This window comes from Balaenoptera borealis, assembly GCF_965194805.1.
Source record: "Balaenoptera borealis genome assembly, chromosome: 20".
NCBI classification, from domain to species: Eukaryota; Metazoa; Chordata; class Mammalia; order Artiodactyla; family Balaenopteridae; genus Balaenoptera; species Balaenoptera borealis.
In genome coordinates, this window is record NC_138879.1 from 57,638,157 (window position 1) to 57,662,371 (window position 24,215).

General features: G+C 43.1%; 1 protein-coding gene across 2 annotated transcripts in view; it reads left to right on the plus strand.

Moving 5' to 3' along the window:
- COX10 (cytochrome c oxidase assembly factor heme A:farnesyltransferase COX10) overlaps window positions 1–24,215 on the plus strand; it is a 109,075-nt gene that overhangs the window by 18,115 nt on the left and 66,745 nt on the right. For both annotated transcript variants that reach the window (XM_082373366.1, XM_082373367.1), the window contains exon 4: window positions 2,362–2,486. In XM_082373366.1, coding sequence (XP_082229492.1) covers window positions 2,362–2,486 — 125 coding nt within the window. The remainder of the gene's footprint in view (window positions 1–2,361; window positions 2,487–24,215) is intronic.

Sequence of the window (24,215 nt, forward strand, 5' to 3'; positions counted from 1 at the left end):
AGGGGTATCCCTCTTCCTTGGACCTCCAGAGTCACCCCTGGGCCTGCGGGACAGCGCTTCTGGGCCTCTGTTGGATGGGTCACACTTCATTGGCAACATTGATTTTATGTTTATTTGTGAAGGGACAATATGAGATTACCAAATAAAATATAATTTCAAGTGCTGTGAATGAAAGAATATATTACATTCACTGTTAATGAGATCCTGGTGTTGCAAAATGATTCCATGTAATGAATCCCAGGAAATCAATGAACAGTTTAATTACCGTTGTGGCAGTGCTGTGTGAGAGTATTGCTTTCGTCAGTTTTACAATTTATCAATTTTCTTTTCCTTTCTCTTTCTTTAATTGCTTTGATGAAGTAAGTATAAATACATTCTTTGTTAGCTTTTGATCTTTTTTTAAGAAATGTGTTACAAAATTCAGATTTCTTCCTCTGTAGTAATAATGGCCCCTGTATTATAAAAAAATATATACATTTTTTTATGTGTATTAACCATTTACAATTTGTATATTTTTAAATGAGGCAATATTTCCATTTTGTAAATTTAATCATTGCTAAGTCTTACTAAAACATTGTCCTTTTCTCTCTGTCATTTTTTTGTAAACTGCTTTCTGTCTCTTCTCAACTTACCACTTGACCCATCAGTCAAAAATTTGATTTGCTTTTGTGTTTATTGTCCATTACCCAGTCATGCTCTGGGGGCAAATAAAAAGAAAAACACTGCTTTTGTGTGTCTACATATCCTTTTCAATTTTAAACAAAGTGAATTTTCTTTTTACAGTATTTTTAGCTTGACAGTTCAGTGACTGTGTTGCTTTCTTTTCCACTATGGTGGTAATTGATTTTTAAAACTTATTTATAAATCATAATACAAAATATTGACCTGGATATTTAGAGACATCTAAAGTTGTTTTTTATTTTGGTGACTCTGGATTTTACTAATTATATATTGAGAAAGTTATCATGGATTTTCTACACTCTTTTAACTACCATAGATGTTTATAAGTAGTCTACTCTTTAAAAAAAATTATTTATTTATTTATTTATTTACTTTTGGCTGCATTGGGTCTTCGTTGCTGCGCGCAGGCTTTCTCTAGTTGTGGCGAGCGGGGGCTACTCTTTGTTGCGGTGCACGGGCTTCTCACTGCGGTGGCTTCTCTTGTTGTGGAGCACGGGCTCTAGGCACACGGGCTCAGTAGTTGTGGCTCATGGGCTCTAGAGCACAGTCTCAGTAGCTGTGGCGCATGGGCTTAGCCACTCCGTGGCATGTGGGATCTTCCCAGTCCAGGGCTCGAACCCGTGTGCCCTGCGTTGGCAGGCAGATCCTTAACCACTGAGCCACCAGGGAAGCCCAGTAGTCTACTTTTGGTCTAAGATTCAAGGTCTCAAAATTGAGTCAAGAATTATTTCAACTGATTTACTCTATGGAGAGAAGCAATTTACTGAGTTCCACTTTGAAAGGGTGAACCCTGCTGTCTGTTTTCCTTCGAATTCCCGCATTGACACCATGGACCCTTTGTTCTTCGGGTACCGCTGGGAAGGAGCCTGGGTGTTGAGGACTTCTCCCAGTCCTGGCTTGTCGCCACACACGGGGCGACACGTGAGGAGCCACTGAACCCATGTGCAGGGCTACTGAGTTGTGCAAAACAAGATGACTGATCCTAGAACACGGCCTGTTGTGAGGCTTAGCGGTTGATGTTGTGATGTCTGGAAGGAGGGACAAGCCTCCGCAAAGGAGGGTGCTGCTTGAGTTTTGCGCATCTCTTGCTAGGTAGGTATGGCTAGGGCTCCTGCCTCCTCGGGCTTATATTCCAGGGAGGAGCTGGAGTGTGACAAGTACCGGGAAGGAAATTGAAGGGTGATGTACCGGGGGAGGGCCTCCCGCACGTGAGACGGTCAGGGACGTTCTCCCTAAGACGTGATATTTAAGACAAGATCCGAAGGACGAGAAGGATCCAGTCATAGGAAGAGGCAGGGGGAGCAAAAAGTACAAGGACCTTGAGGCAAAAAAGAGCCTGACCTGCTCAGAACAATGCCTGATGTCCAGCACGGTACTGGTCATGGGTTAGGCGTGCAGTAAATGTTTGTTGAATGAATAAGTGAATGACTGGATCTGAAATACCTATCTTATTTTTCACTCTTGAGTGTAATGAAGTTGAAGGAAAAATTGGCATTTTTCTATAGTGAACACATATAGTTTTTATAATCAGAAAAATGTTTTGTAAAACTTTTTTTTTAATGAAAGATCAGGCTACAGGTCGTGTTGCTGTAGTGGATTGTTTCATATGGAGGGGGCTTGCTTGGCCGTTACCGTCTGGCCCTGTGTGGTGACAAGCTCTGCTCTGTTTCTGTGTTGCAGCCCTCGTGGTCAGCACCACCTCAGCCGGATTTGCCTTGGCCCCAGCACCTTTTGACTGGCCCTGCTTCCTGCTGACTTTTGTCGGAACTGGCCTGGCTTCCTGCGCTGCCAACTCCATCAATCAGGTCAGTGTGTCACCTTTCAGCTGGATCACGATTTTGTTACTTCTTAGGTGATGCTATTGTCACATTAAAAAAAAAAAAAACCTTCCAAAATTGCACCTGTAGCTGGGAAGGTCCTGTGAACCTGTGTCCTACAAGGTCTGGGGCACAGAATCAATTTGTCTTTTCTTTTGAGGTGAAAAGTTTTCAAATATTTCAGGGGAGAGAGCGTTAGAGTATCTTCCTCAAATGACTAGGATTTGGGGTTAGGAAGTGTTTTAGGGCCGTCAGACTTTCTCCTCTTACTCACTTCAGGTACATTCCCCTGAGCTTACATTATTATGTGCTGTTCTTTCTTTGGTTTGACTTGTTTGCGTTTTAAACCACCACTATGCAAAACAGTGTATTTTAAACAAGCATATCCAGCTTAAAAAAATAAAATAAAATAAAATTTCAGTATTCAGTAAACTTGGTATGTGGAATCAGAATATATCAAAAAATTAATTAGCACATTATTTTTAATGCATCTTCCCCTCCCTATTATGTATTATTTTAAACATCAAAGTGATTCTCTAAAATAGTTTTTTTCCCCCCGCCTGGTCATTGTGGGGTGCCCCAGCCTTGTGGCTTTCTCATAAGATACTGTGGTGGAAAAGTCTTGGCTAAAACGTAAAGAAAGTCATTTTCATCACCAGAACACCCAAGAGGAGTTGGCACGGTTTTAAAACTGGAATTCAAGTTACCAGCAGGAAAACAGCTTGGCTGAGTGGATGCGTGAGTTGGTAGTCTGTAAAACATGAGCGTTTTCATTCGGTAATGCCTAAAATCATTGTGTTTTTTACAATGTGTTATCAGCTTTTTGGAGAAGGATCAATCTATTTCAAATAAAGTTAATTTTCTGTTACAGTTTTAAACATCAAAACAGTCTTACAGTGAGGTTCAAACAGCCCTGCTCCTCTGTCCCTCCTGTAAACCATGATTCCATCTCTTCCAAGTGGATCCTACCCTTTGCTGCCCTCCCATATTCCCTGGCTAAGAGAATGATCATGGTTTCACAATGAACATGTTTTTAATGAAAATTGGAATAAAAAGCAGTACAAGGAAAATGGATTTATGTGGCTATTTTGGGGTCTAGGTTTCAAAATATTTTTTAAATTATTACTTTTATATAATTATAAATCTGGGTCGTAAGATTAAGCCAGGAAAACATTCTAGTTTTCAGGCTCCTTTTAAAAATTGAAGAACCGCACTTATCCTTGGGATATTAACTGCTGTCTTCTGTTTCAATTACACGAATTTTAAATAGAGGCTCCAGACAAAAGTGTGGAGACTCAGAAAACAACAAGAAACTAATAAGCATCAAATGGTTCAGAAATCCCCAAGTATTATAAAAGATAATACAGAATGGCCTTGAGTTGGAGCTGCCTGCCTCCCGCTCCCACCACCACCGGAAAGAAGAAGGTGGTTCAAGAATTCATCACGGGGAAAAACCCTTCAGTTGTAGCAAAGAAATATCTGGAGGAAATAAATGATTTACATTTAGGCAGAAATTTGTGGAAGCTGAACATAAACCAAGGTTTTAGAAATTTTAGAAGTTTAAATGAGCTTAGATGGCTGTGTTAGTTCGCAGTCTGTAGGAAGTACGTTTGCTGCAGGGGGTGAGTTGGGTTGTGTCGGTTTTTTTTTTTTTTTTTTTAATTTACTTATTTATTTATTTATTTATGTCTGTGTTGGGTCTTCGTTTCTGTGCGAGGGCTTTCTCTAGTTGTGGTGAGCGGGGGCCACTCTTCATCGCGGTGCGCGGGCCTCTCGTTGGGAGCACAGGCTCCAGACGCGCAGGCTCAGCAGTTGTGGCTCACGGGCCCAGTTGCTCCGCGGCATGTGGGATCTTCCCAGACCAGGGCTCGAACCCGTGTCCCCTGCATTGGCAGGCAGATTCTCAACCACTGCACCACCAGGGAAGCCCGGGTTCTGTCGGTTTTAAACTGGTGGGGTTCTTTCTGTGCTGACAAGTGGCAGTGCCTGTCGCTTCTGTTCGTTGCCTCCGTAGGCTGGTTTCCTCGCCTGGCCCACCTCTCACGCACACAGCCGTCCTGCTCTTCTTCTGGAACGCTCGCACACCCCCTGCAGCAGCGTTGGGCGTGGCGTCTGCCCTTCGTCAGTGCTGTTGGACGCATGAATAACTTCCTCATCTTACTGTATTCATCACATTGCTTCCTCCCACTTGCCTTGGACTGTGATTTCACTGGGAAGCCTTGTAATACTTAAAAAATCTCAATGATTTCCACCGCTGTCGAATTTCATGGTTATTATGGTATCAATTAGCTTCTTAAATTACAGTATTTTCTAAATAACGTTGGAAATATTTTAGTTCTAGTGTTGTTAAGCAGTCTCATAAAATTAAAATAGGGGAACGTGAGGCGGTTTTCATTAGCGCTTTTCTTTAGTGTAAGCAGAACGAAGAGCACGAGGCCACAAGAATTTGCCTGAGTTTTTGAACAGCAGATAAAGAAAGAAATAGCCCTTGGCAAAAAGGAAGCGCTTCCTGCTTTTTTTTATCCGCGCCCCGCAGCATGTAGGATCTTAGTTCCCCGACCAGGCATCGAACCTACGCCCCCTGCATTGGAAGCACAGAGTCTTAACCACTGGGCCGCCAAGGAAGGAAGTCCCTTCCTGCCTTTTTAAGGGAGCTGGTGTTCAACTGAAAGAATGCAGATGTGTGGTTGGTGTGCACGAACGTTCTCCAGCTTCTGATAGAGTTCTATAGGGAGAAAATGTCCTTCCGTCACGTTTATAAAAGGATTCAAATAACAGTTCACATTTTTTTAATATTTCTCTTAGCTGTTATTCATTTAGTTCTGAGTATTTCTTCTTCGTACCCTGCTTCTGTGATCTCTCTGTGTGAAAGTAGGAAAAATAAAGTGTTGGAAAACAGTTCTTACATTTCTTTTAAGGAGAGAAAATGAGGTTTAGCTTCTGATTTATGAAGTCCTGACTAATGCATAAAGAGATTCATGTATATGTAAGAAACCACTAACATGACAATATAAAAAGGAATTACACCCATGTTTTGTAAACCATATGCATGCTTCATTTAAAGCCATAGGGCAGCTTGAAAGCGGGAATGCCTTCCAAGGATGAATGCAATGCATAAAATTCAGCGACTGGAAGATAAAATGTTATAGATGGCCTTGACTGATCACATCTTGTGAAACGGGAGACCAAAAGGAAGAAGCTGGATAAATTCAAGTAGAATGAATTAACAAGTTGAAAGATAAGAATTATCAGAAAATTATCATCACAACTCTTGGCTATTTGACATAACAGATATTGTTGTAATAAGCTGTATTGGGGATTATTTTACTTATGTTACACATACATGAATTTTTTTAATAAAGGTCAAGAGTGTATGTCAGTAAGTGCATTTCTACAGAATGAATTTTAACAGTGATTCCATTTTATGGATGTGCCACAACTTTCTCAATCCTCTATGGTTGCAACTTTTTGCTTCTACAAGTAATGCCACACGCACCTCTGTTTTTAAAGGACAAAATACTGGAAGCGAAATTGCTGAGAGAAAGGCTTACCAGCCAAAGCATATATGAAAATGATTTAATGCTGGAATGTATGATCTTAGCAGAATAATTAATTTCTAATATTCATACAGTGCTTTAGAGTTTACAGAGCATATTTACATAAATTATTATTTAAGCCGTACAACCCTGTGGGGTAGGTGGCATTATTTCCATTTCTATTTGTAAAACGTTTTGTTTTGCCATTGAATTATTCTTTTTAAAAGCAACATTTAAAAATTATGATGAAAATAAAGTGCTTATTGCACATCAGTGAGAAACTATAAGTAAGTAAAAATAACAGTAACATTTTAAATTTTATGTCCCCTTGTGCCAGGCACTGTTTTGTGTGTGAGAGTCACAGCAGAGAAAAAGCAAAAATCCCTGCCCTCGTATCTTGCATCCCAGCACCCAAATAGATCCACCGCTTACCATTGTGATTTATGTTATTACTGTACAGACTTTTTTCACGCACATACCTTCATATTAATTTCTCACAGAAATGATATATATATAATATATATATTTTCTATATATTTTTTCTTTTAAGTAATATGTTATGAATGTCTTTCCGTGTCGATATTTGCTATATAGCATGATTTTAAGAGTCGTATATAGATATACCATGATTTGTTTAATCGGTTTCTCCTTATTTGACATTTTAGGGGTTTTCAATTTTTGCCCAAATAAATAATGCTGAGCCGAAATTCTTGTAGCTGAATCTTTGAACATGTCCACAACTATTTCTTTAGGTAGATTCCTGAAATTGTGCCACTGTATTAAAAGGTATATAGTTTTCAAAATAAAAAGTTAAAATTAAAAAAGATATGTATTTTAAGTACAGCTTAGTTTCTTCCCTGAAGGTCTTTTTTTGTTTGTTTGTTCCAAATCAGCTTATGCTTCCACTTGGCAGCGTGTGAGAGCTCATCACCGACGCTGTGCATTAGAAAATCTATGCTGGCCTTATAGGTGACCTTAGACGTGTCCTTTTAATTTTATTTATTTATTTATTTGGCTGTTTTGGGTCTTTGTTTCTGTGCGAGGGCTTTCTCTAGTTGCAGCGAGCGGGGGCCACTCTTCATCGCGGTGCGCGGGCCTCTCACTCTCGTGGCCTCTCTTGTTGCGGAGCACAGGCTCCAGACGCACAGGCTCAGTAATTGTGGCTCACGGGCCTAGTTGCTCCGCGACATGTGGGGTCTTCCCAGACCAGGGCTCGAACTCGTGTCCCCTGCATTAGCAGGCAGATTCTCAACCACTGCACCACGAGGGAAGCCCCAGACGTGTCCTTTTAATTCAAAGTGTTTTGATTCCTCAGGAGGTAGAGTGGTTTTTTATTTGTGGAGACTGTTTAAATGCTTATTTGCCATTTCTGTTTGCCCATTTTGCTGTCCGATGCTTGCCTTTGTTTAAGAAGTCTCGAAGTACGTAGATTGGATTAACTTTTTCTCATGTAAGGTCGGAATATTTTCTGCAGTTTTTGGGGGTTTTTTTTGAAGTGCAGATGTTTCATATGTTTATGCAGTCAGATCTTTTAATTTTTAATACAGGGTTTCTTAGTCTTGGCACTTTTGACTGTTTGGGCTGGAAAACTTTGTCCTGTGCATCCTGGGGTGTTTCCCATGGTCCCTGGTCTTTGCCCACTGGATGCTGTTAGCACCAACCCCCTAGTTGTGACACCTGAAAATGTCTTCAGACGTTGCCAAATGTTGCTTGGGGATCACAGTCCCTTGGTTGAGAACCACGGCTTTGATGATTTCTACTTTTGGTTTCACTCTAGATCCTGGCTATAGCTCCTGCCTCGGGCAGTCTCTGGCTCACCTTTCTTCTTACGTAACTGCCCACTGATGGCTGCGGTGACCACGTGGCCTAGTTTATGCTCGTGTTCCTCGTGTAATTATTAAAAACGCCCCTTTTAACTCAGTTTAGACAAGAAATCCTATGTCTCTCTCTTCATAGCCCACCTACGCCTTCCATCTTTCACTATAAATGTGGTGTGGTAAAAGCAGCTTTGTATCAAATGATTTGGGCTTGGGTTCTGGCTTTTCTACTTCCAAGTGCACTGATTGGACCCAGGTCACCTGGCTTGCCTCACCGTCACCCTCTCTGTAGTTACGTGTTGGATCTACTATCAGGCTAATTGTGGTGCTGTGTGTGCGCCTGCAAATCAGACCAAGAATGTTTTCCTCCGTTATTACTCTGCTGTCGGTAGATTGTTCAAGAAGTTTGGTGACTTGTTTTGTGTTGGATCTCTTTAGTTTTTATAATATCCCTGGCATACTGAATACTGCAGTTGCCGTTTACTCTCAGGGTAACTGGCTCTATTGATGGGCAGCCTGATGATTCAAAATGTCTTCCTCCTGTTGAGCCAAAGTCGGTCTCCTTATCCCTCCAAACTACGGGTCATTGTTCTCCTGTCTGTGACAGTTCAGTGTCCCTTCTTCCTTGTGACCGTGCTCCCAGTCTGTCACTTCCTAACTGTGGTCAATAGGCTCTTGTGGTGTTGCAGTAAAATTATTCATCTGTAGCTCATCCCTAGGGAACGCTTTACTCCTTGAGACCAGTGATTATGATTTACTGATCTTATCTAACCATCACCTCTTCCCACAGCATATAGCTGGCCAGGAGGGTGAAATTCCAAAGGAAGTCATATTGGGAAAAAAAGGAATATTTATGGGGGAAGCGAGGGAGAGTAGCAAGAAATCCATAATAACAGTAGTCGCAGCTGACACTTATTTCACACTTAACCAGAGGCCAAGTAAGGTTCTAAGCATTTTACAAGTATTAGCTTGTTTGTTTAAATCTAGGTTCATGGGATTTCAAAAAATGGCTCTTTTGAAAGATGAAATAAATGATGAATGAATTCATACCCTAGACTTAGCTCGAAGAAGAACTATTGATGTTCTCAGAGACTTTATTTTGGAGAAGATTACGAGAAAGGCACAAAACCTAAGTAGAGTTTCAGATCTGAGAGGTAGGTTATAATTAGAGAGGTAAAGGAGATAAGGTCATGTTATCTTTGGGATCTAGTGTATCAGAATGTTGAAGAATTTTTATGAAAGGAAATGAAAGAGATCAAGAGGTGTGAATAAAATAGGGTCAAGAAGAGACCTGTTTTTTGTTTGATACTGACAATACTTGAGAGACTTTTCATGGCTGAAGTAAGGTAAAAAGGAAGAGCTTTGGATGAAGAGCTCTGAATTATAGGGTGGGTAGGGCAAAAGAAAATTTACATCCTCTTAAACTCTGAGAGGAGAGACAGATAAAGATTTTCCTGTTTTCCCAGTGAATATGAGATTAATATCTAAAGCATCTTTCTCTGTTTTCCCTTTCTCTGATGTTTTTTTTGTTTTGGCTCTGCAGTCTGCCTTGAGCAATAGGAGTTGACTTTCATCTTCCATGTTGAACAGAAGTGGTTAGGAAACTCGGTGTTGTATTCTGGGAGAGGAAGGCTGATGTCAGCGAACACTGGCGATGTGATGTATAGAACATATCGTGTGTGTAAGAAAAATCAATATGAGAAACGTATTTTTCTTCTGAATGTTGTGATTTGTTTGACTTTGATGTTTTAACTGGTGGGCAACTTGCGTTCACTCCGAGGCTTCTGAAGTCCGCAACTTGTGGCTTATTCAGATGACTCAGATTAGCTACTGCGCTAGTCAGTTTTGCAGAGTCTTTGAATAGCATGTGGGAAAAAGTCTCCAACTAAATATGTTTTTTATATAAGGCAAATGATGAGCATTACTGAGCAACGTCAGAAAGAAAATGCATTTTCAATGCAGAGTCTCTTTTCCTGCATTGATACAACCCCAAATAGTTCCTAAATTACATTTGATTCTCTACTCCAGCATGATCCATCTAAGTAGAGTGAGTTTGGCATGGGAATTCATAACTGCATAACTCTAGGTGAAGTTTGGCCAGCAAATGTAGAGATGACGATAATTTGAACATATATTCATAGACAGTATTTTATAATTTACATGCCACCTTAACTGGCCATTATTTTATTTGCTTCTTACAAGAACTCTGAAGTGGCATCATCCCAGTGCTGTAGAAGAAAAAACTTGATCACACATCTGAACCTGGTCAAATTGAGAGCAGAATTTGTGGGCCGTGGGCCCCCAGTTCACTGCTTCTTCCCCTCACTTGAAATGTGTTAGTCCGGGCACCACTCGGAATAGGGCTGTTCCCACTGAATGAGTCACCTTCCCCCAGGTGACCGACATCCTTGCTGCAGAGCCCTGGAGGTGAAGGAACCGTCGTGGGCCGGCAATGTCTCTGTCTCTAGTGAGACAGGGAGGATTTGAAGCACTACGCCCTGTAGAAGCCAAGTGCTCCATTAATGTTAGCTGTTATTATTGTTACTTATATAAAAGTGTGGTCTGTTTCTGGCCCACTTTCAGAATCTGGTTACCATCCAGTTATCTCCAGTTAGGGTCATAATATAGAGAATGGGATATTTTCCTCAGTGTACTGAGAGCCTTGGGTTAGCCTTGCAAACTAATATATGCGTGTGCATGAATATGCGTATATATTTATTTCAAGCGTGTAATACCTGCACGTGGTATTGGAATATGTGGTGACTTGGGCTCAGCAGGCATTATTCGTCCTCTGCCACTACATAGCCATGTGGAGTTGTGTAGTCAGTGCTGGTAAATCTAAGAAATACTGGTGGAAAAGGTTGATAAATCACAAAAGCAGATATTTAATTGAGACATAATGGAAATAATGGAAGTGATACTAATGTAGGTTTTTGGAGTTGTGGTTCTTGGCTTGTGTCTCTGGGTAGCGGGTTGTGATTCACTGTGATGTGGGAGGTTTAGAAACTTGCTTCCTGCCTGGATGGCTCCCTGTCTTCTCAACCCAGCAGGAGTCAGGCTGAGTTTTTCCCAAATTATCTTTCTTTTCTTTTTTTTTTTTTTTTTCCCAAGTCTTCAGTTATGTTTTGCCTTTCCTGATAGCTTGTTCATCTGAATCCCTTCAGCTTGTTTGTTCTCTGCTCTGAACCAGCCTCCCTGCCCCGCTGTTTTCTAGGTTAGGTTGACTCTTGGTTGACTGATGACACTGATGTCAAACTTGACCCTGTGGACCGACCCTGGGAAGCCATCTCATACTCACTCTCTTTGCCTTAGTCGCTGCTTTTAGGGTTTAACACATGAAAAATTTCAATGTTTTAGTATTTTTACTTTAAAATCGGAGTCATTTGATGACTCTGAATTCCATACTGAACTTCCAGACACTTGAAAGGAATAGGAATAGGAATCAGGGTGTCGGCGATGGACAATGGAACAGATCTGTTAGACCTATGCTCTTGAATCCAGACTGACTTTTGAGGATCCTTTGTTTGTTGCTATTTCTAACCAGTAAAGGAGCTCCATGCTGCTTTAGGCAAGGCATTAGACCTTTAACATGTGTACGTAAGTGATTAAGTAAATCCTAAACTTGACATTTTCACGGCCACCCAGTCCTGTCGTATCGATTTTCCAAGAAGTTTTAGAAAATATTGTTTGGCAAGAAGGGGAAATTACTTACCTGTGTGATTAATCTTAAGGAAAATTTCACTCTGGCATTTCCTTCAGATCCTATGCCAGATTTCTCTTGGAAGCAATGATCACAGGGGGAACAAAGAAATTCTAAAGGATTTGAATGATGGAATGTAAAGATAGGATGAAACAAAAGAGAAAATTTGGTAGTTAATAAGATTTATGTATACTTGTAATAGAGAGTGTCCTTATACCTGAAAATCTACTGTGTAACCTTACAATACTAAGAAAATACGCAGTTTTAGCTTTTGTTCCAACGGAGATTTCTTTAATCCGAGAAGATATTTACCTGCTAGCTTATAAAAAAGAAAACTACGGCTGAAATAAAAGTCTAGTGTATTATCCTAACATTTTCATTAATATATCTGAGTAAAATTACGTTATTCTGATACCGCTTTTAGCAAAAATATGGTTGATGATCTAGAAAATTGCTACTGTTCATATTGCTGTTATTAGGTGAACTAATACGAAGGATTAAACGGTGCTGTGTATAATTTCCTTAAACAGCTTGCTGAAGATACGAGACTAAAGATTTCTCTCCTAAAGTTAATGCTGTCAACTCCTAATTTAAAATAATGGGGATTAAACAAGACGTGGGATGTTAAGAATTTTAAAATATCTTAAGACCAGATTCTCAGTTCTTATCAGAATATTCAGGGATTTTGTAAATTAGGGTATTAGTAAAGGACACTTTTGACTGAGCCTGGATTCCCTCCTTGATTTTCACTTGCTCTTGAGTAAATGACAGAATGGCAAAATAGCTTATTTAAATAAGCATGCGGTTAACCTGGAACAATTAGACAGTCCCCTGATTCAAAGTCTAACATGTTTTCGCATAAGAAGAAAAGTCGTTCTTAAGTTTTTCAGCAGAGAGATATTTAGCCATCCCAAATACCTCTGGCCTAAGTAAAGTCAGGTCTAATTAAAAAATGACGCTTTCCGTAAGTACTTGGTGAACAATCAGGCTTCAGGACTTTGCTTTAATGCCTTTGAAAGTCAGGAAAATGTGACTGAGCTGGTTTTCACTCGCGCAGAATTTTGTTTGTTCTGCTGAGTTCAAGTCAAAATCGCCGAGGCTGGGGGGTGGGGGGGAGGCTGTCGGAGTCTCCCCGGTGTCCCCCGCCTGTTGGAGAGAGGCTCCGATTTGCCCGTGACCAAAAAGCAGGGTGCTGTTAGGTAGTAGGAAATGCTAGTACCCGGTGGTCGTCTCTTCCTGAAAGTCATTTTCGGGAAGGACCCTCGCATGTTCATCAGCTCCTTTTGCCAGTGATCAAAAGGTCAGTCCCTGCTCTGAAGTAGCTCCTAGTCTGGTAGGGAAGACAGTTGTGTAAATAAGTACAGTGGAATAATAAAGCGCACTAGTATAGGGGAAGAATACAGGCAGTGCCGTAGGTGTACAGGGAAGGGGCCGGGAGTGGTCATTGCCCCGTCTGGAGGGCAGGAGAGCTTCCCCAAGAAGGGATCAGAGCCTCCCAAGGTCAGGTGGGCGTTTACCAGCTAGATGCGTGTGACAGGGGAACTTTGCAGGCAGAGAGAAGGTCATGAGTAAGCCCCGGAGACTGGGGCCCTGGGCGGGGCTGTGCTGTGAGATTCGGCGCAGAACCGAGCAGGGGTGGGGCGTCGCGGCCAGCCTGCCGCGCTCAGGCATCCGGACCGCCCTGCACGTGCCCGGGCAGCCCTGGTGGGTGGCCAGAAAGCCGTCGCACCTGTAACGGCTCTCGAGCGCTTCAAGGGCGGAGAAGGCGCTGACTTTGACCCACGGGCGCCGCGTGGTCCGTTTCCTCTCCAGCCCCACCTCCTTCCACATCCCCGTCTTAGATCGTGGCGTCTGCCGGCATCACAGCTGAAGTGTCATTCATTCAGCAGACGCTTCCTACAGGCCTGTGTCGTGCCAGGCTCTGTGCTCGGTGCTGGCAGCAGGAAGGTTGCTCCTCTGTTGGCGTTTAAGTGGAAAAGCAAAAGGTGGGCGATAGATACTTTAACAAGAAAACACCAGGCAGGGACGAGGACATGATGAACATAGAAGCAGGCAGTGCAGCAGCGTCAGGTCCCCACCCGCATCACCTGGGCAGCGTGCCTTCGTGGTGCTTTTCACGGTTGTAAGGGTGCATTTGGGCGATTGATCGATTGTGAGCTCAGCGCGGGCAGTGACCTTGTCTGTTTCTCTGGCGCAAGGGAGCTGCTCAGCGAGGCCGGGAAGGCTGAGGGTCGAGCCCAGGCTTGCTGGCCAGGCTGCTGGTGGAGGTTCGGTATCTGCCACCCATGAGCCCTGTGACTCAGGCGGTTGACCTAACCTGTCTCAGCAGAGGAGGTCATTGAGAAAGTAAATGACATAGTTAGTTCTTAGAGAAGGGCCTGGTACTTAGAAGGCAGGCAGGCAATGTTAATTATTATGACTTCTTATTAACAGGAATTTATTGAATGAGGAAAGGCGATGGGGAGATTTTCTTTCTATAAAAATTGATTCAGCTCTTCTGTGACGCCAGGCTTGAGGACAGACCGGTTCAGGTAACAAGTAGAGCTCACGAGAGCTTGAAGGGGCGTCGCTAGGAGAGATGCCAAGTTAGAGGACTTGATCGTTCATTTGATGTCCTAGTGCGAAAGAGAAAGGTGTGTACACACCTGGTAGATTTCTGACATGGGGGAGTGGGTGGACAGAGTGCCGTCCACCCACCGTGCCCGAGTGGGGAACACAGAAGGAGGAGCAGGTCTGGGCAAAGAAATAATAATGCAGTCTGGATTTGGTGGCTGTGGGGGGTGGGGGGTGGGGGGTGGGGGGTGAGGGCGGGTAATGTTTGCCGCGCTTTTGGCGTCTCCAGGTGGAGATGGGTAGGGCCAGTATCCGAGCAGGAGACAGAGAGGACGAGAATGTGGAGAGCTGGTACCAGAAAACTGGCGGTGGGCATCCAGGTGAGAGTGAATGGGGGCTGGGGGCAGAGAGCAGCCTGGACTTGAGGACAGTAGAGAGGCTGCACCCTGTGGGCTGGGACTGGTGTGTACATTTTGGGTGTTTTCTGTGATGGGAAAATAGAGAGCTTGGACAAACAGTGGGAAGTTATGTCGGAGGCGTGTGGATGGATCGACTCAGAATAAAACCCCAAGTCCCCCCTCTGGGTGCTGCTCTCCTCCCTCTGGCAGCCTTGCTCATCCAGCTCCAGCCACGCGGCTTCCTCGCCCTCACCCCAGCCCGTCAGTAACGCTCCTGGCCAGAGTCCGGGGGTCCTCGTGCCCACTGCCTCCTCACAGGTGTCCACGTGGCTTCACTCCAACTTCCGCTCAGGTGGCTCCCGCCCTGAGCCAAGGGCAGGCCCGCACTCTGCACTCCTGTCCCTCTCCTCTGATGTGTTTTTTGGTTCGTTGTCTGCTTCCCTCACTAGAATGTCGGCACCATGAGAAAAGGGCCTTGGTTTTATCTATTGCTCTTCCCCCAGGGCCTAGAAAACAGTCCGACACATAGTAGGAGCTCAGCGTGTGAAGGAGTCAGTGATGAATGTTGCTTATCGTTTGGTGGGAGAAATGGGCGTCAGTCAAAAAATGACACAGGTAAATGTAAAATCACAACTGTGGTGAGTGGTTAAGGCGTTCAGGGCACACAGAGGGGACGCCTAACCCGTCCGTGAGGAGGACAGTCAGTGGGTTGATGCCGGAGAAGCAAACTGGAAACCTGCGCTTGGCCTCGTCGCTCACCCCGGTCTTCCTGTGGATTGCATCTTGGGGTGAGGAGGGACTTACCTGGGGGCACATCCAGCTGTGCACCCCCCAGCCCCTTAGGCTGCCTAGTTCCTGGGACTATAATTGTGTTTGTAGGAAACAGTCTTGCTGGAAAGTGATTATAGACAAGCCTCAGAAGTGAGATTTTTTTTTTTTTTAAAGCTTTTCCGTGATCACAGGGAATTCATCTCAGTTACCGACAGTGATTTTTTCCACTTTCAGAGACAAATGCTTTGGAGTCTCTTCCTTCCATGTTTTACTTGCCATTTGAGGGCTGTGTGGTGGCCTTGATGAACTCGAGGGTGAGTGCCCTGACGAGGGGGCAGCTGCTGTGCTCAGCCCAGATCAATGCAGAACCCGTGCAGCTGGAACCTCCGGTTTTTCAATACAAGCTAGACACTTGGGTTTTCCTGTGAAATTTCCTGAGTTTTCAGTGTGAAATGTTGGCTCAATTTTTTGAAACCCTGTGTATTCCAAACAAAACCTGTCAGTGGATTGAATTTTCCTTGAGGACTCCACCCCCAAGTCTAGCCTTTGAAATAGGACACACAATTTATATATTATCATTTACCAAAGTTTTTTTAAGAAGAAGAAGAAAGGATAGAAAAATCTTCCTTCTGAAACAGAATTCTTCACAACTAAATGGTGGAATGCACTTTTCTCCCCTTATTTTCATCATGCCAAGAAAAGTGAAGCACAAAATATCTCAGTAAGTTAGATAGAATCAAGCCGGTGAATCTCAGGTTGGAGATTAAGCGGCTGCCTTTCTTGGACACGTGTGTCTTCGCAAGCTGTACCACAGAAGAGCTCATTATTTCCAAATTTAAAAACGGGGGTATGGTACTGTTGTAGCATCCAAAAGGGAAAGTCAAGGAGGGTCAACTGAAAATTGCTTCAAGAAACACCTGGAAATTTCAAATGTGTTTACAATTATTCTTCCACTCATGGCGATGGTGTTACATTTCAGAAAGTGACATTAATTGTAATGGAGTAACACAGCTCTCTGTGAAATTTAAGTCCGTTGAGTATCAGCACCTTCAAAGACAATAAAAATTCCAGCCTGCATTTATCTATCCCCCTGTGAGGAATTACTACAATGGATATTGTATCATTCCATGTGAAATTCTTTGCCTTAATCATCTCTCATTTATTTGCAGTTGTCTGAGGTCAGTTTTCCACTTTGCAGTTGTCAAACAGCTGTCAAATTAAAAGACCAGATCCTGTGTTAATTTACATTTCATGCCATTCCATAGTAGTACATTTCTTGGCTTAAGTATTTAAATAGTTATCCACATGTCTTAATCATCCTTTCCCTCATTAGCCCATTTTCTCCCCCACAAATGTCCACATACAAATTAAGTATGATACTCTAAATATCTCTATTATTTTCTAAGCATAGCTTTAAACGATTTTCTTGAACTTTTAACAAAATCACTTGAATTAACCAATTAATCCACCGTTGCTTTTGCAAGAAGAGAGAGTCAAATCAATGTAAACATGTCATTCTCACTTTCACTGTCATGCTTGTTTGCATCCTTACTTTTATCATTTCTGTCAAATTGAAGCCTAAATAGTAACTGGATGTAGAATTCTTAATTTGCTTTCTAAATGTCTGCATAGGAGAGTGTAACAGTAAAAAATTCAGCGTTCATTTTTAAAGTTCATTGATCAAAGACATGTTTCTGGATATGCCACTGATGTTTTACTACAAAGTGTCTCAAGCTGCCAGCAAGTGACATTAACACTGTAATCCTCTGTAAAGAGGTGTTAAAAGATAAACTGAGGCATCTTAAATTTTTCAAGAGTTTCTTCGAGCAAAAATCGATCCAGCCTGGGCAGCTCCAAACCAGAAGTGGTTAGGGGTGCTCCCGCGACAGGAGCCAAGGAAAAGGCTTTTCCTAGAGAGGAGGCTGGCGAAGCCAGGAGATGATTCGATTGGCTGTAGCTTGAGCCTTATTTGGGAACTTGGTTGGCTGTTTGTGTTTGGCTCTCCTTAGGTTTTGACTTCTTCACCTCGAGATATTTACAGGCTTAGGTTTTGTTTTGCATACGCAGGCTGCTGAGACATTGGGGACATCTCAGTCTAAAGGGCTCCTTGTTTATTGAATTTAACAGAGGTTCACTCTAGGTGTTTGAGGCATATGTCAGAGTTAAGTAATTCAATCAAAGAATTACAGTCATAAGCATATATAATTCTTAGTTATTCGATAGAAAACACTTTAAGTGGATATTCTTAAGTATGGCCATTAGAGATTAGTATGTGGTAGCACAAAAACATTCCCCTATTAAGTTATATTTAACCTTTTGCACTCAGGTCATTTTAATCAATATTTGTTTAGCATGTGTTTTCCATAAACTTGTATGTTAGGGCTTAATTTAACCTTTTCTGGATTTTGATGCATTCTGCCCTGATCTCATAATTCCCTGTAGCTTTCTGTGACACCGTTTATTAGATTGCATTTTATGTTTTGCATATCTGAATGTGCACTAGCCTCTGAGCCCCTTTCTGGCTGCAAGGGCATATTTTGTTTATCTTAATTCCTGGCACCCGGCACTCATTGAATGGCTGTTGAATGAGAAAATGAGCCTGCAAGTGATAAGGTAGCTCAGTGGTCAAAGGGACCTAAATCAGCATTGTTGCTCTGGGCCTTTGTTATTCTAACCTCATCACAGCTGTTATTTAAAAAAATCACATTTTACAAGGTAAAGAGGAGGATAATCCTGTTGTTTGTACAAATTCTCTTGGAAACTTATTAGCCATCTTTGAAAGGATTAACATTAAGATTGTAATAAAACAAGTTGAATTAAAATTCAATAATACGAAGGGAGCAGATAGAATCAAGCTTAAGTTAATGACAATGTAAAAGTTATTTATAACAGCACAGTAGGTTTTTTCATACACTACTAAATGAGAGTGTTTATTAATTTCATCTTTGTCATTTGAAGACTTTAAAAAATTATTCTTCATTAATTGGAATTGCAAAATGTGTGGACGTAATGAGCTATGTGTTCTCTGTGCTCACAACTAATATTAGCTGTTAGTGAGAACATATTCCAGTGATGCATTTCCTCACAGAAACTTCATTACCAGAGGAAAAAATTAGATAGGAGATACAGAAGCCCAGGCTCTTCACATACCCTGCTGTCTACTCACCAGCTCTGCTTGGATTTCTGTAAGATGCCGGAAAGGTAATGTCTAAAACTGAACTTCTCATCTTTCCCCGTAAACCTGCTCTGGCGGCCCATCTCAGTTGCTGTCAGTCAATCCAGTGTGATGGTTGTTCAGACCAGAGACTTTGGAGTCATCCACGACCCCTGGTTTTCTCTTAAACCCCAGATTCAGTCCATCAGGAAATTATGCTGATTGGAAACACACACACACACACACACACACACACACACTTAGCTGTAGAGGTTATGAGGAGTGGCAGGAGGATGGTTGGACCGTCACATCACCACCACTGGTGTGTCTTGCCTGGGTTATGAATAGCCTCTCACTGGGGTTGCTGCTTCTTCAGCCTATTCTCAACATGACATCCAGAGTGACGTTCTAAAACGTAAGTGAGATCACATCCCTCCTCTGCTCAGAACCCGCCAGGGACTCCCCAGACCCCTGGGAACATCCTGCCTCTCTCCCCACAAGTTCAGTTTCTTCACATTGGCCAACACGTTTTCTCATCTCACTCATCTTAGGTCTTCAGAAAAGGAAATCAGTCTTATGTTCATAATGTGTTAATTATAAGTATTTATTAGTCATTGTTCTTTCTTGTTGGTTAATTGCCATGATTGTTCTGTCGTGTCTTTTGTCTATTTTAGTCTGAAGACATTTTCTTTTCAAATGATATCTAAGAGCTTTATGTGTGTTTAATAATTTGTTGCAAATATTTTTCCGAACTTTTCCTTGACATTGCCCTTTATTTATGTTTATTTATGTTATTTTGGAGTATAGGGAAGGAAGCCTTACATTTTTTAAATACTCAAATCTGTTGTTTTATGAGGTTTCTCCCTTGGGAAGGGTAATTAGAAAGACCTTCTACCTTCTACCTATATTTGGATTCTTTACAAAAAAAATAGGTTATGAGGTGGTAATTTAACTTAATATGGTCCTGAATTGTTAGCTTGTCATCCCAGGATTATTTTGAACTGCCACTCTTAAAATAGCTACCATTCTGTTATATTTGGATTATTTCTGTTTCACTAATCTGTTCATTCTGTTGTTTCTAGAACCACACCCTTTTAAGAAGTTGATCTCTGTAATGTACTTTGATGTATGAGGTTGCATGTCTCCTGAAGTGCACTTCTTCTTCAAGACTTTTTTTGGTGCTTCTTATCAGTTTATTGTTTCCGGTGAAGTTGAGAATCTTTGTTTTGAAGTTCTTTTTTTTTAAACACTTTTTTTTAAATTATTATTTATTTATTTATTTATTGGCTGTGTTGGGTCTTCGTTTCTGTGCGAGGGCTTTCTCCAGTTGCGGCAAGTGGGGGCCACTCTTCATCGCGGTGCGCGGGTCTCTCACTATCGTGGCCTCTCTTGTTGCGGAGCACAGGCTCCAGTCCCGCAGGCTCAGTAGTTGTGGCTCACGGGCCCAGCTGCTCCGCGGCATGTGGGATCTTCCCAGACCAGGGCTCGAACCCTTGTGCCCTGCATTGGCAGGCAGATTCTCAACCACTGTGCCACTAGGGAAGCCCCCTGTTTTGAAGTTCTTAAAAGAAAAAAACCCATTGGGTTGTCATTAGAACTACATTGTACCTGTGAATTTACTTGTGGAAAACAGACATCTTTGCACTATTCAGTCTTCTTATCCAAAAGCATTTCCTAGCTCCTAAAGACTATTTGCTAACTCTTGAGGGCAGGAAGGTGCAAATGTAACAGGAGACAGCACTAGATAGACCAGCCAATCTGCAGATGACTCCCAGCTTCAGAAAGGTTAAAATATAGGGGAGAAAAGCACGTAGAAGAATCAAAGAAATACACTGATTTTTTTCTGGTTTGCTCACACTTTATATTCTTAGTAAATGTAATTTCTAAAATTTAGACCTTCTCCCTTTTTTGAATGTTCATTCCTAGGTTTTCTTACCTCTTAGATTTTTAGTTTCTTTAATGTCAGGTCCCATTTCTCACCTATTTTTCTGTTGTATCTGCCTGTACTCAGGCAGCTTTTTCTTTTTTCCCATACAAGTATGCTGTCATGTCTTCCTTTAGGTCTTCTTTTATGGTGTTGAGAGTAAAAAGCAAATGCTTTCCAAACTTTACTTTTATTTTTACTAGTAGGATTTTTTCGAACATACGTTCTACTGCCTCTCGGTACTGTTGCCACTGTTTCTGTGGGAAAGTTTTGATGGTCCCACTGTTACTCCCCGTTTATTCACCACTCAACTCACAGAGGTCTCTCCAGCCACGGGACCTGCACTGGTGCAGGGTGTGCAGTATTTGCTTGAAACTACAGGCGTGGATGCTAGTCCTCCTCTCTGCCCTTGTGCTTTGCCGCAGTGGGTATGGGTCTCCCTTCCTCCGAACTCTGATATTTTTGGGCTCTTCATCTGCCCCGAGGTGATATCTCCTGGTCCCACTTCCTATATTTTGTGTAAGTTTGTAATTTATGCCTTTATTGAAGCAACTGGTTCAGGTATTCAACTTGTTTTCAACTATTTTGTCTTCCTCTGAGCGTCTATTGTATATACCAGTCACTAGGCAACGGAGTTCACAGGAAACTCCCCGATACCTGGGGAGTGAGGAGGCAGACAGTAATTCAATGATCACAGATTGTATTTGAAAAGTACAGGATTGCTTTCGTGAGCTCTGCAGATGAGAGGTGCCTGGTACTGTGTGAGTTTGTGAGAGGGATGGAAACGATGCCCAAGCTGAGAAGATGAGTGAGAGTTTCCCAGGGAAGTGGGGGCGGGAAGAGCGATCTAGGCAGAGTGGATAATTCGCGCACAGGCCCTGCGGCAGAAGGGAGCGTGGCTGAGGACAGCTGGGAGCGCTGTCACTGGAGAGAGGTGGGAAGGGGGCTGCTGAGTGCAGGGAGGCCGCGTGGCGGAGGGCAGAGGGCAGGCCACGGACGGTGTACGTGCCACGGCAAGGTTTTTAAGAGCATTTGGAAGCCATTGTCACGCTCTAGAATCTCTAGAGGGATCACCTGATCAGATTTGGTATTTAAGCCAGAATGGATACGGCGAGAACCGTCAAGAGGCTTTGCCATTCTCTAGGGAAAAGCTGGTGGTGGCTTAGACCAGAGTGATGCCGGAGAGGGTGAGGTCGGAGAGATATTTAAGAGAGGAAATGAACAGCACCTACAGATTGATTCACACTCGAGGAAAGAGGGAGAGAAGCTGTCAAGGATGACTCCTCGGGTGTAACTTGTGAGATTAGGTGGATGGTGATACCATTCACTCACAGAGGACCTAGGTTTCATGGAAGAATCATGAGTTCAGTTTTGGACATGTTGAGTTTGAGGTACCTTCATTATAGCCAAGGGGAAATGACAAGTGGACAGATGGATATATGGGTCTGGAAGTCAGGATAGAGGAACGTGTTGCAGATGGAAATTTGAGAGTCATGCCGGAGATGGTGGTCGTAGCTGTGGACACGAACGAGCCCGGCCCTGAGGATCTGCGCTGTTTCCTGGCACGAGGAGAGGGACACCCTTGCCGAGGACACTGGGGAGACAGAGGGGGAGAAAAGCAGGGTACCAGGGGAGCAGAGGGCATAATGAAGAGGGAGGGAGTGGTCAGCGGTGTAGAAAGCTGCCGGAGGCCATGCGGGCCGAATCCTCCACCCCTAAGTGCTTGTGTCTCCTGGTTCCTAGTGAAATGGGTTATACTTTGAATAAATACGTATTCAAATATATATATTAAATATATATTTTTCTCTGCTTGCGGCCTGCAGGGCCTCCCGGTGAGTCACTGCAAATAACCGTAATCATAATGATGCTAATAATAGCATCACTTTACGTACATCATCTGATTTTATCTTCGTAGCAACACTGTAAGCTAGGTCTTGCTTTCCCCGTGGAACAGATGAGAAAATGGTTGCTCAGAGAAGTTAAGTGAGTTGCCTCCGGTTATTTGGCCAAATGGCAGAGCTGGAAGTCCTTCCAGTTTTATCTGACTCTGGAGCCCTTTCTCTCTTGACCCTGACTTACCCACCAGATTCCTAACCTTGCTTTGACCAAACATCAACACACAAGGCACCTGTTCGCAGATTCTTGCTGCCCTTTCACCAGCAGAGGATTTCTGGGTCTGACCTCCTCTGACGTTTTCTGCGTGTTGACCTTAAGCCTTGCCGTACCTCTCTCTGCTCTAGCTTCCCACTCCTCACCCCACAGTCGGAGATTTTCTAGGCGCAGGGCTGACTGCAGTCCTGGTCGGTGGCAGTGGCTGTGGGGCTGCTCTGAGGAAGAAAAATGCCCTTGACCAGCTGAGGGAAGCCCTGCCAAGTGGCAGGCGGTGCTGGGATGGCTGAGACCAGCCTCTCAGTCTTCACGAAAGCCAAGCGCTGGACAGTCCACTGGCCAGGAGACCGCTGCTTCAGTAAACTGCGTTGAGTTAAGATCTTTCCTAGGTATGCGTCTGCCAGAAACCAGCTAAATCCTCCCTGAATCCTAAGAAACCGAGGTAAGGCTTCCAGCGCTTGCCTTTGGGGGAGTCGCCTCTACACGGGGTCTGCCTGCTTCCACAAGGGCTTGAGAGCAGAAGCCAAGCCCATTCAGCCCCCGGAGAGGATGTGCAGTGGGACGGATGTGGAGAGAAGGCTGGGAGTGAGGGCGATACTGCGGTGCCTTGCGTTTCGAGGGTACCTCACAGTTTACAGAGCTGTTTCCTGAGCCAGGTCTTTGATCTTCCCCGCAGCTCCCTGACGTGCATGGAACAGGGGTCACCATGTGAGTACCACTCTACTGCTTGGGAAACTGAGGCTCAGAGGTAAAAAATCACCCTGCCTTGGGTGCCGGAGCTCAAACTCAGAATTCTAGTTTTTCTTCTGTCACGGAACCTATTGGTTCTTCTCCCGCTCATGCAGTAAACCTTTGATCTGGGAAGCGACGACTTCTGAACTTTTCTTTACACTGCAGGCTCACAATTCATCATAATGAATATGGATCCCCAAATCATAAATCTCTTCTCAGCAGCCTTAAGTCAGTAATTTTCTTAAGACTATTTGAGTATAGAATGGATTCACATAGGTAATATTATCGATGCACGAGCTGTGAAAATTAAAACTTGTTGTAGAACTCAGGCTTTTTTCCTAGTGTGGATAAAGTAGCCCAGAGCATGATGGAAGCATACGAAACTAATTTGTCTGATTAAAAAGAAAAATTTTTACAAATCATAAAATTAGGAAGGCAGTTTATAATGAAAGGCATTCGATAGAGAATGTAAATGTTATTTCTGTGGTCTGTTTGGTGTTACATTTTAATGTAAATCATGTATCCCAAAGAAACTGTGAAATTGCGAAATAAATCCGCTCTCCTCCGAGTCAGGCAACGTGAGATGGTGTGAGCAGGGCTTTCTGTGCGGGCAAAGCGTTCGCATGCTCACGGGGGTGAGGCGGGGCAACCAGCCTGAGAACAACAGGTGCCTGCAGTGTATGTTCAGAGCCATTTAAGTATCTTTAATCTGTCTGTTTTAAGTCAAACCATGTGATGTGTAGGCTTGGACCATTTTCCCTTCAGTATCAAGTGCTTTTCCCTTTTCTTCCCTTTTGGTGCCTGTGTATCAGTGGTACCGAGCTGTGAAATTAGGCTTGCTTAGTGTTACTGAAAAGCAGATACAGTATTTACAACAGTTACAGTCGATTGCCTGCGGTTGGTTTCACGTCTCTCTCTCCTGTCACTGTGACAGTGGATCTCTAAAGAATAAATCAGGTACCTGATTCTTTGTCTTCTGCTCAGTTCAGCTGTGAATAGGTTCATTGTTGCATCGAATATTGC